The following is a 13,151-nucleotide window of genomic DNA, read 5'->3' as shown; positions in this document are numbered from 1 at the left end:
AAAAGGAAGGGATGCATGTTCATAGCTTATCCCCCGTGTTATTTAGTCTGTCCATTGAGTGAGCAATAAAGAAAAATGAGGAGAAATTTGGAAAGTGGATAAAATTCTGGGAGAAGACGTAAAGCTCGGATTAGGAAATGAGACACTGGAAGTAGTAGACGAGTTTTGCCATTTGATCAGCAAAATAACTTATTTTGGCCAGAATAGGGAAGATACAAACTGGCATTGGAAAGGAAAGCAATTGTGAGAAAAAGCCATGTGTTAACAACTGATATAAATTTAGGAAGTTTTTTCCAAAGATATTCTACCAGAATGTGGCCTTGCGCAAAAATGAAATGGGACGATAAGTGGGCTGGGTGAGAAGAGAATTGAAGCATTCAAAATGTACTGCTAGAGCAGAATACCGAAGATGACATGGGCAGATCAAGGAACTGATATAATTCTAGGGATTAAACAAATAGATCATGGATGTGATGAGGAGTTACTGAATTGAATTGGTAACAAAGAAATTTATAGCATAACTTGAGTAAATGGAGGGATTGATCGATAGGTCACACCCTGAGGCATCAAGGAATTGTCAGTTTGGCAATAGAGAGAAGTGTGAGGGATGTAGGTTGGAGCTAACAACATGACAGTAGTTGCCAAAAGTGAATGGGAACCAAGTGGGCCGCTTAATGAAATGTAGTCTATGTTAGCTGATTGCTGTAATAGCTATCTATAAATAAGAAGGAAACTATCATAATGGAGACTGAATGTTAAACTAGGACAAAGAACTCCTGAACAGTTGAGCTAATTTTGCTGTCTTCAGAGTATGAAGAAGGAAGATGCAGAAAAGACAGTAGCAAGAATCACTCGAGGCAAATGGCTTTCTGAAAAAAGAAACAGCTACCACCAATACCTTAAAAACCTGGAGATGAGAAGATTAATTAAAAGCTTGGCACAGTTGGTGCAGTCTTCAGTCTGATGACTTGTTTGGCATAGCACTCTGTACTACTCTGTCCTCTGCAAGTCTCTTCGTATTCAGATAAGTTATCTTCCCCATTCAGATCTCCGGGCGGGGACTACTCAAGAGGATGTCGTTATCAGGAGAAAGAAAACTGGCGTTCTACGGATCGGAGCGTGGAATGTCAGATCCCTTAATCGGGCAGGTAGGTTAGAAAATTTAAAAAGGGAAATGGATAGGTTAAAGCTAGATATAGTGGGAATTAGTGAAGTTCGGTGGCAGGAGGAACAAGACTTTTGGTCAGGTGAATACAGAGTTATAAATACAAAATCAAATAGGGGTAATGCAGGAGTAGGTTTAATAATGAATAAAAAAATAGGAGTGCGGGTAAGCTACTACAAACAGCATTATTGTGGCCAAGATAGACACAAAGCCCACGCCTACTACAGTAGTACAAGTTTATATGCCAACTAAGTCTGCAGATGATGATGAAATCGAGGAAATGTATGATGAGATAAAAGAAATTATTCAGGTAGTGAAGGGAGACGAAAATTTAATAGTCATGGGTGACTGGAATTCATCAGTAGGAAAAGGGAGAGAAGGAAACATAGTAGGTGATTATGGATTGGGGATAAGAAATGAAAGAGGAAGCCGTCTGGTGGAATTTTGCACAGAGCATAACTTAATCATAGCTAATACTTGGTTCAAGAATCATAACAGAAGGTTGTATACATGGAAGAACCCTGGAGATACTAAAAGGTATCAGATAGATTATGTAATGGTAAGACAGAGATTTAGGAATCAGGTTTTAAATTGTAAGATATTTCCAGGGGCAGATGTGGACTCTGACCACAATCTATTGGTTATGAACTGTAGATTAAAACTACAAAAAGGTGCTAATTTAAGGAGATGGGACCTGGACAAACTGAAAGAACCAGAGGTTGTAGAGTGTTTCAGGGAGAGCATAAGGGAATAATTGACAGGAATGGAGGAAAGAAATACAGTAGAAGAAGAATGGGTAGCTCTGAGGGATGAAGTAGTGAAGGCAGCAGAAGATAAAGTAGGTAAAGAGACGAGGGCTAATAGAAATCCGTGGGTAACAGAAGAAATATTGAATTTAATTGATGAAAGGAGAAAGTATAAAAATGCAGTAAATGAAGCAGGCAAAAAGGAATACAAACGTCTCAAAAATGAGATCGACAGGAAGTGTAAAGTGGCTAAGCAGGGATGGCTAGAGGACAAATGTAAGGATGTAGAGGCTTATCTCACTAGGAGTAAGATAGATACTGCCTACAGGAAAATCAAAGAGAGCCACTTGTATGAATATCAAGAGCTCAGATGGAAACCCAGTTCTAAGCAAAGAAGGGAAGGCAGAAAGGTGGAAGGAGTATATAGAGGGTTGATACAAGGGCGATGTACTGGAAATGGAAGAGGATGCAGATGAAGATGAAATGGAAGATACGATACTGCGGGAAGAGTTTGGCAGAGCACCGAAAGACCTGAGTCGAAACAAGGCCCCGGGATTAGACAACATTCCATTAGAACTACTGACGGCCTTGGGAGAGCCAGTCCTGACAAAACTCTACCATCTGGTGAGCAAGATGTGTGAGACAGGCGAAATACCCTCAGACTTCAAGAAGAATATAATAATTCCAATCCCAAAGAAAGCAGGTGTTGACAGGTGTGAAAATTACCGAACTATCAGTTTAATAAGTCACAGCTGCAAAATACTAACGCGAATTCTTTACAGACGAATGGAAAAACTGGTAGAAGCGGACCTTGGGGAAGATCAGTTTGGATTCCGCAGAAATGTTGGAACACATGAGGCAATACTAACCTTACGACTTACCTTAGAAGAAAGAAGGCAAACCTACGTTTCTAGCATTTGTAGACTTAGAGAAAGCTTTTGACAATGATGACTGGAATACTCTCTTTCAAATTCTTAAGGTGGCAGTGGTAAAATACAGGGAGCGTAAGGCTATTTACAATTTGTACAGAAACCAGATGGCAGTTATAAGAGTGGAGGGGTATGAAAGGAAAGCAGTGGTTGGGAAGGGAGTGAGACAGGGTTGTAGCCTCTCCCCGATGTTATTCAATCTGTATATTGAGCAAGCAGTAAAGGAAACAAAAGAAAAATTTGGAGTAGGTATTAAAATTCATGGTGAAGAAATAAAAACTTTGAGGTTCGCCGATGACATTGTAATTCTGTCAGAGACAGCAAAGGACTTGGAAGAGCAGTTGAACGGAATGGACAGTGTCTTGAAAGGAGGATATAAGATGAACATCAACAAAAGCAAAACGAGGATAATGGAATGTAGTCAAATTAAATCGGGTGATGCTGAGGGAATTAGATTAGGAAATGAGACACTTAAAGTAGTAAAGGAGTTTTGTTATTTGGGGAGCAAAATGACATGATGGTCGAAGCAGAGAGGATATAAAATGTAGACTGGCAATGGCAAGGAAAGTGTTTCTGTAGAAGAGAAATTTGTTAACATCGAGTATAGATTTAAGTGTCAGGAAGTCGTTTCTGAAAGTATTTGTATGGAGTGTAGCCATGTATGGAAGTGACATGTAGGCGATAAATAGTTTGGACAAGAAGAGAATAGAAGCTTTCAAAATGTGGTGCTACAGAAGAATGCTGAAGATTAGATGGGTAGATAACATAACTAATGAGGAGGTATTGAATAGAATTGGGGAGAAGAGGAGTTTGTGGCACAACTTGACAAAAAGAAGGGACCAGTTGGTAGGACATGTTTCGAGGCATCAAGGGATCACAAATTTAGCATTGGAGGGCAGTGTGGAGGGTAAAAATCGTAGAGCGAGACCAAGAGATGAATACCCTAAGCAGATTCAGAAGGATGTAGGTTGCAGTAAGTACTGGGAGATGAAGAAGCTTGCACAGGATAGAGTAGCATGGAGAGCTGCATCAAACCAGTCTGAGGACTGAAGACCACAACAACAACAACACCAGTATGAAATGAGCGTTAAAATACAAATGTATCGATAGGGAACATTTGTTGTGAACAAGCCTAAATAATTTTTTTTGTTATGGCATCTATCAAAGATCTTTAATATACATCAAGTCATGGAACAAACATCATCATATGTTTTCATCGTGTTAACAATGTCGAATTTTGTACCAGAAAGTTGTGATTTGCGGAAAGCATTAATTTTTTGTTTCAATTTGAAAAAAAGTGCTGCAGAGTCGCATTGAATGCTTGTCGAGGCTTATGGTGATCATGCTCTATCAGAAGCAACAAGAAAAAGATGGTTTCAATGGTTCAGAAATAATTATTTTGGTGTAAGAAATGAAGAACATGGAAGACCACCAAAAAAGTTTGAAGACGCTGAATTGCAAGCAATATTGGATGAAGATTATACTTTTGAGTCAGAAGCAAATGGCAGCAATGCTAAATTGCATTGTGCAAACAATCAATTTCTGACTGTTTCAAAGCTATGGGAAAGATCCGAAAGTGTGGAAAATGGGGTGCCAAATGAATTGAATGAAAGACAGATGGAAAACCGAAAAACCGTTTGTCAAATTTTGCTTCAAAGACATGAAAGAAAATCAATTTTGCATTGAATTGTTACTGGCGATGTAAAATGGATTTATTTTAAGAATCCTAAACGGGAAAAATCATGGTTTAATCTGGGACAACCATCAACATCGACTGCAAAACCAGATCGATTCAGCAAGAAGACAATGCTCTGTGTTTGGTGGGATCAGATAGGTGTTGTGTATCATGAGCTTCTAAAACCTGGTGAAACTGTGAATACTAATCGCTACAGACAGCAAATGATCAATTTTAACTACACATTGATCGAAAAAAGACCAGAATGGGCCAGAAGACATGGCAAAGTAACTTTTTTACACGACAATGCACCTGCACACAAAGCAAAACTAGTTCAGGATACAATCGAAACACTTGGCTGGTAGCTACTACCCCACCCGCCGTATTCACCAGACCTGTCCCCTTCTGACTACATTTGTTTTGATCGATGGGAAACCATTAGATGAGCAACACTTAGATTCCTACAAAGAAGTCGAAAATTGGGTGTCTGATTGGTTTGCTTCAAAAGATGAACATTTCTATTAGCGTGGTGTCCACAAATTGCCAGAAAGGTGGCCAAAATGGATAGAAAGCAATGGTCATTACTTTGAATAAAATGTTTTTACTTTTCAATTCAAAATTAGTGCTTCATTTTCACCAAAAAAAAAAAACGTTCGTTTCATACCGGTACACTTGGTACAATATCGATCTACTGTCATTGAAGGAATTCTATTACCACCATCAATAGAATCCGTTTCACGCTATTAAACACACAATAACAAGTGACCTCTCAGTAAGAATTTAGGAATCTACTGATTTCAAAATTATACACGAGTCTCTCAGACACACTATTACTTCAAACAGAAATGTAACAGTAATGTTATTACAATTCAGAGATAAATATATCCAGGGAAATATTTTGTATATAGATATATCAATAGTGACTGGCCATCTTAACTCCATGATGTGATATAAATACAATAACCAGGCAGTACTTAAACAAGGGCCAGCAAACTGCTTTCAATGGGATCTACAACGGAATGTCTCATCACTCCAGGCCTCATAGATGTTAATAATCACACCACATACACCTTAAAACATTACATATTAAACTAATTCAAATCAACACATTGAAGGCCACACTCAGTAGGAGTAGTGACGGCCGCCCAAGAAAATACAGTCAACTGCACAAAAACCAGTAATGGATTCCAACCACAATTTACAGGACAAGCAAGGCCATCACCCACTTGCCTGTTCGACAAAGCCAGCCGCCACAAGTCCTGATAATACCAGGAGACATGAAGCAAGCGAAAAAAAGAAAAAGAAAAGAAAAAAAAAACCACCAATGTCTTCCCAGTAACATCTCTTTCCATGCCGGAGATATTTGCCACGGCACCGTCACAGCCCCTTTAGATGTGCCCTGCTTGCTGGCTGATTCTGGACCTTATCTGTCCACCATAGTTCCCAAAACACTGTTACTGCTCGGCATCCAAAAGCAAAATCACTCCCTCTTCCTCAGCTTTTCCACTCACTCCCGATCAGCCCGGCAGGTGGCACCAGTGTGCGCTCTGCACACACTGCCGGAAAGATGACCCATACCGGCGGCGGGAATACCACTGATCGAGCCACATGGCTCACATAGGAATCAACAAGTATTGGAAGAGGCATGAGAGAGCAAGGAAAGCTACTCGTCTCTCCTCTAGAATCTGGAGCATAGAATTTTTAGCCAGTATAGAAATATTGTGTACTTTTAAAAGTGAGTGGATAATTGTCAGTTCTTGGGATATAATAGGTTTTTGTGCCAATAATAAAATTTGATTCTCACATTGTGTAACATCTCAAAACCAATTCGTTTTCATTCAAAATGGCAGTATTAAAGGCATGTCACCCCTTGCCCATGGTCAAAGTCCTATGGACATCTGACTGCCCCAATCTGCTCTGCATAAAGAGGATGGATTGAGTACCCTTTTAGTTCTGTAGTTGATGCCACAATGCTCAGGAATGGAAAACATGTTATTCCATTCCACAATTCCAAATATATAAATGGAATGTATGTTTCCCTGATGTTTATGAATCTGTCCTCTATTATTATCCCAATGCTACAATAACTTCTCGATTGCCTCTGGTTCTCTTAAACCAAATTTATTGTCTCCTAACCTGCTTTCTGTTTTCCCTTCCATTCTTACATAAATTTCATCTATTCCAGTAGATTAGTCTTGTAGTCTTTTTGAGCGATTTGGTATTATATGTATTGTGCAGCAGTTTTCATTTCTGTTAGCTGTTGCTTTCTTTGACAGTGAAATAATTATATGCTTTACAAAATCTAGAGGAACATTCCCAGTTGAATAGATTTTATTTGTGAGTTTGTATAGTTTGTGCTCTGCACATTTTTCTGATGTCCACAAGAGTTCTGCTGCTATTTGAGCAATACCAGGGCATCTGTTCCATCAGAGGTTCTGCAAAGATATTTGAAATTCATAAAAAAGTGTAGTATATCCTTTATCGCCTTCTTGCATCTTGTACTCATTTTCAGTTGACCTAATTTCTCCTGGCCAACATAAAGTATTGTTTCCATCTTCTCACTTTATTTTTGCTTCCATTGACCAGTTATCTGTTTCATCTCTGGTCATTGTGCTCCTTATTTTGTGCTCTCTAAAGTGATAGTTTATTTGTCTGTGTACAGCATCTCTCATCCTGTTTGAGTTTTCCGTCCATCTCACGAGATCTTCCTTTCACTCATTCTTTCTTACCTTCCTTTCTAAATTTCTAGAAAATTTAATTTCTGGATGACAATTAGTATGACTGCGTCCCAGCCCCCATTACGTTTAAATTATTGTCCCCTTTGACATATTTTAAGAGTTCATTAATATTATTGTACACTTTAGTTTTGCTGCCATCCTCCTCTGTGGTTTTCATGTATACTTATATGATTACAATGTCTGTTGGATATCCATTCAATTTGACCATCAATCCTTTTTCTGTCTGCTACAGATAAACCTTTGCTCTATTTCCAGTTTCCCTATTCATTATTATTATTAGTATTACTCCTCCTCTACCATCGTCTGACCAAGTGTGAATAATCCTGTGAGCTCCACTCCAAATACCAGTCTTCTGGCCATTGCTACTTACTTATTCCTAAAATATCTATCTGCCTCATTTCTTTTCATTTGAGATCATGTTTCTCCTCAGCACTTTAGCATTCTAACTTTCCACACCATCACTGTAATCAGTATTGTCATTTTGTCTGATAGTTCAATGTGGGTATTGCTTTGGAGATCTGAATGGAGAACTGTTTTACTGAGTAGAACTGCACATGTAGGATTACATAATGTGGTGGTTTTCAGTCATGTTCCGTGTTGCAGTACTGCCACCATTGAACTTGTACTGACTGTGCCTGCAGGTAGCCCCCCAATGCTGTGGCAGTCACCTTTGTTTCTGCCAGTTGTGAATATGCTTTCCCCCAGAATGTATAGTAATCCCAGCAGCTGCTTCCAAATGTATTGGTGATTTTGTAATCTCATTCATCTTACTGTCTTTTGTAGTTTTCACCGTAAGTCTACCAAAAGCGTCTCTTTACAAGGTTGTAATTAACAGCTGGTCCAGTTGAACCAAGTGTGTGTGTGTGTGTGTGTGTGTGTGTGTGTGTGTGTGTGTGTGTGTTTAGACACACAAACAATTTGGGCAAAGACAATTGCTACTTACCATAAAGAAAACACGTGAAGTTGCAGACAGGCACAATTACAAGACGCTTACATAAAGCTCTCTCTCTCTCTCTCTCTCTCTCTCTCTCTCTCTCTCTCTCTCTCTCCTTTTAAAGTTCTCTGTAATCTTTGTAGAAATTTAAAATACCTCTCTTTGTTAAAGAATTACAAGCAAAAGCCGTGGGCTACAAAACAACTGAATAAGGCCTATCTTTAACATTTTCTTTATCAGTTACAAGTTACACAAGTATCAGCTTCAGCTGATCAATAGTTTTGCTTCAGTGTTACATTTCTGAATTTGGTCTTAGTTTAAACCACTAAAAAATTCCTAAACAGTAAGGGTCAGATGCTTCTCTTATCTAGTCACTTGTAGAGAAAATTGTACATGAATGCCCTTTTTTTTTTAATTTACTTGTATCATTCTAATAGGTTTGGCATCAAATGACTGTATAACATATAAATGCCCTGGTGTTACTGTTTCAGCTTTGCTGCACACATTATGTGGATATGGATTCAGAATTCTTGCAGGCTGACTTTTGGTTGCAGGAGTTAATTTTATTTATTCGTGATTCCTTATGTGAAAAAGAGAGCAATAGTCCAGCATTTCATTATAACTGGAAGAATATTTTCACATATATTCCAGACTAATTGTTAAACTGTACTATATTGCTTGGTATATTTTTGTTTTCTGATATGTATGTTATTTAAATTGTTTCAGGTTATCTACTTGCAGACTGCTACTAAGTGTATGGTTTGTGAAGAAGGAAATCGTAGTATAACTCTAAAACCATGTAATCACTTTGTGCTATGTAGTAATTGTGCTCTTACCCAAAAGGAATGTCCGTACTGTCAGATGCCTATTAGCAATACTCCTGTTTGAGTGATAAATAGAATTATTAGTTATAAACACTTCAAGTACAGATTAAGAACATTTTATATCCAGAGAAAGCAAGAAGACAAAATAATTATATCCGAGTTTAAAAAGTATGTATGCTTTATAATAGTGTATGGATAGAAACAGCAGTATAGAAGGTCTGATACAAAAGTATCTGGAAGTTACCTAAATAATATAACCTACAATTCATACGGTGACTGTGTCTACGTATTTTCCTACTACTGTGTGTGTATTACTGTGTATGTTGATTGGTCGTTCATTTGCTATTGCAAGTACTCATTGTACATGCTATCTTGATGTATAATGTGTAGACCATGCCACAGTTTCTACAACTTTCAAACTTTTTACCTCATAGAAAAACGACAAAAAACAGTTGTGACATCTACTCTTAAAAGATGGACATGGAAACCATTAAAATTATGTTTTAGTGATAGTACAATATTAAGAAATAAAATAAGCAACAGTTGTGGCAAAAGCATGTATGGTTACTGTGTTCTCTGTGTTAGAAGAATCAGCAAATAGACTGAACTAGTATTCATGTACCCAGAATTTGCAGAATATTTCCAAGTGCTTTTCATCAGACCTTCCATTTTAATTTACAAAAATATAATTTGCCTTTTAAAGTGCACATGGACCATAATACTTATACTGCTTAATGATTTAAGACTGATTAATTTTAACTATTTGACTTGTGGAACCAGATACATTGTTGGACAGTGTTTCCACACTTTAAAGTACAAGCAAAAGGAAGTACAAAATTTTTATTAAAATTTATACGTGCTAAACTTTATATGATAGAAGAGAGAAAATATGAATGAAGATCAGGTCTGAGGAGCATGATGTGCCTAGGAAGAAAGCAATAGATGAAAGAGATGATTATACAAACAGTAACATAAAAATATTATATTCCATATTGCCACTCAAAGCCTACAAAAATGCACTGTAAAACAAAGTAATCTTGAAGCTGTAATTTTTTTTACGGCAGTTGTATTTTCTTTTCATACCTCCAGTATGTTGTTGAATAAAGTAAAAGAAATTCTTTGGCTTGTTGTATTAGAGATAAAATTTTCACAAGTTACAAGTTTGGACATTATGCTGTCATGTTGTCAGTTTTCTTTGTATCACAAAATACTTCCTGATAAAGGCATATGTGCAATGCAGATAGATTTCATTGGTGGTAGAGCTGATAAACACAGATTTTTAAGAAACCACAGTTTCTTAATGCTAAATTAACAATCTATAAAAGGAATGCTGTACGTGTGAAGTCCAGAGAATTTTCGCAGTATTTGAACATATTTGTAATGGTAAATGTCTTACCACATACTTGTAACTATAGCAATAGAAGTTTAGGCCCATTCCTTGATCTTTATTTTTATCATAAGATGGGTATGGACACTGTTTTTACCTGTTGACATTTGAGAATAACAAACCTATTTTGTTATGTGAAGAAATAGCTGTTAATTAATTTCTTTATGTTTTGGTGCAGTGTGGTTCCACTTCTGGTCCAGCATTTAGCATGGTTCCATTTTAATGTTTTAAGGAAATCACTCCATATTTTAATATCTCTTTTTTATGTTTTACTACTGTTTTAGTGCCAAGCTGCTTCTATCCTGAACTCAAAAGATTTTTTTAAAAAATTTTTACATATATGAATAAATATTTGATATGATGGATATTATACTTGTGGGGCACTTCTATTTATTTTACTTTATATTTTTAATGGTAAACCTGTATGTATGACTGTGAAACCTCTGAACAATGCATATGGGCCAGTAATGAGTAATTGTATGCCGAAGAAAGACTGCACAGCAGGATTATAAGTTACTTTGTAATGTAATTACATTTGAGCCAGTGGAGACTTCCTGAAAGGTTATTAAAACATATTGTAATGTTGTATAGATCTTTTTGTTAAAAGTGGAAAAATGTTTCAGTATTTTGTTGGTGTATAGAAATCAAAAGTATGGCGCAATTGTTTAGATGCTGCATAATTCTATGAAATGTTTTAATGTACCAGAAAACATTTTTCAATTTTATATTTGTAAACTAATTGTAAGCATGTGAAATAATGTTGCTATAACTGACAGTATTTGCACTAGGATTTTTGTTCTCTTCAAGTAGTTTTTTTTTTTTGTATACCATGCATCAGTTCTGCAATTATAATCAGTGTACCTAAACTACCAAATGTTCATACTCGTTCGGTGTGATCTGTTTAGTTTTAGTAACGGTGAGCCTAAAGATATTTTCGCATCCGTTGCTCGCAGCATTATAAATTTATACATTTATTTTCTACATTCCTGATTGTTTGGCTAAATCTCTAAGCCCAATATAAAACAGCGAAACTGCAGAAGAATTATAGTTTTATATGCTCACAATAGCACAAATATGCCAAACAAAATTTCAGATAGAATCTCAGTCAACATTTTTCCTTCAGCGATGTTTTTTTACTGTATGACAAGGAAGTGTAATAAAAATCGCATGTCACTATTGGTGTTCAAGCTGATATTCAGTAAAAAATGAGGGGAATCGGAATGTATGTGTTTATGATTCTGTTGTGAAGAAATAAAGATTTAAAGACAGAAAAATTGGCCAATCATTGCAAAGTGCACTACTGATTGAGATATTGTATCTAAGAATATGATTTTGTGACAACTTATGCTGTTAATGCCTGCCGTCACATCAAACAAGTTTTTACAAATTCCTAAAAGTGTCTGTTGCAATTTAACATTAGTATTATTTTATAATTTGTTACTTTGAGAACATGGTTATCTTAGCCAAAATTGCTATACAAAACTTTATTGCGCATAACTGGTTTCAGTAAAGCTAAGTTATCTTGTTCAGATATGTAATGAAATTACTAGAAATGCTACAAACTGTTACATAAATAATGCATCATTAACCTATGGAAGAACCAAATGACAAAATCCTTCATCAAGGTTATTACAAAAATCTTGTGCCAGCTATATACAAAATCTTTCCATTGGATTTCCAGGTATATAAACATGGAATGAACGATGTGCTGGCACTACAAAATTAACATTAATTTGTACATAACAAGTTGTCAAAATACCATTACCATAATAGCCAATGCATAAGGCAAACTGACCACAAGCATAACAGGTGTTGTGTCAGTACACAGATTCTTTCAGGAAAAGTCAAATATGTAATTTAAAAAAAAATAATAATAAGATTCCAAATATACGTATATATAAATGTAAAATTCTGAAATGTTTATAAAATATTTTTGATGATTTCTTCATGACAATATTGCTAAGAAACCCTCTACACCATATTTACGATACTTGCACTATGTCAGCACAAAATTGCAAGTATTTCCCCCCCTTACAATATCACCAAGTAAGTGACAATCATAGTTACAAGAGAAAATTAATTTTTTTTAACTTATTGTAAGAAACAGAAGTTACGCTGTACGTTAAAAATTGCTTTTAGCAAATTATTAAAATCAAAATACAGCAGTGTTCAACCCAATATCTGAAGCTAGCACAAACTGTCTGACAATTATACCATTATAGAGCAATGCATCATTTTTCCAATCCATCTGTGGCATGAATCAGGAAACCAGTGTTTAATAGTATTAGTTGAAAACAGTTTTGGTTGCAATCTTAGTTTTTTTATTTATCAACTACGTGTATCACCTTATTTAGGCATCTTCAGGCTGATCTTAATTTAATATTTCTTAGGACAATCCTTTGGACAGTGTAGCTAAAGGGCATTGTCAACTACATCAGACAAGCATCACCTTCATTAACCTCAGTAAATACTTTCTAGATGGACATGAATGACTCCAAGACTTGCATAACAAGTACACGCCCTTTAGCTACACTGTCTAAAGGATCAACTAAGAAATACTAAATTAAAATCAGCCTGAAGATGCCTAAATGAGGTGAAATGTAGTTGATAAATAAAAAAACTAAAATCGCAACCAAGACTGTTTTCAACTAATGCAATGCATCATACTTTGTGCACCAACAAAATTAGGGGATGTGCTAGCTTATATCATGGCCATGAACAATGTGTAGGATACCAATGGAAAACCATCAAAA

At 36.2% G+C, this 13,151-nt stretch overlaps 1 protein-coding gene across 1 annotated transcript in view; it reads left to right on the top strand.

The window, feature by feature from the left end:
* The window catches only part of LOC126336269 (putative E3 ubiquitin-protein ligase UNKL), a 253,332-nt gene extending 241,903 nt beyond the window's left edge, over window positions 1-11,429 (top strand). Inside the window, exon 15 of the mRNA XM_049999767.1 lies at window positions 8,914-11,429. Within this exon, the coding sequence (XP_049855724.1) occupies window positions 8,914-9,075 (162 nt within the window). The 3' untranslated portion in view covers window positions 9,076-11,429. The remainder of the gene's footprint in view (window positions 1-8,913) is intronic.
* The last annotated feature ends 1,722 nt before the right edge of the window (window positions 11,430-13,151 follow it).

Source organism: Schistocerca gregaria, chromosome 2, assembly GCF_023897955.1.
Source record: "Schistocerca gregaria isolate iqSchGreg1 chromosome 2, iqSchGreg1.2, whole genome shotgun sequence".
In the NCBI taxonomy this organism is placed as follows: Eukaryota; Metazoa; Arthropoda; class Insecta; order Orthoptera; family Acrididae; genus Schistocerca; species Schistocerca gregaria.
This window is presented reverse-complemented; position numbering and strand designations above follow the sequence as displayed.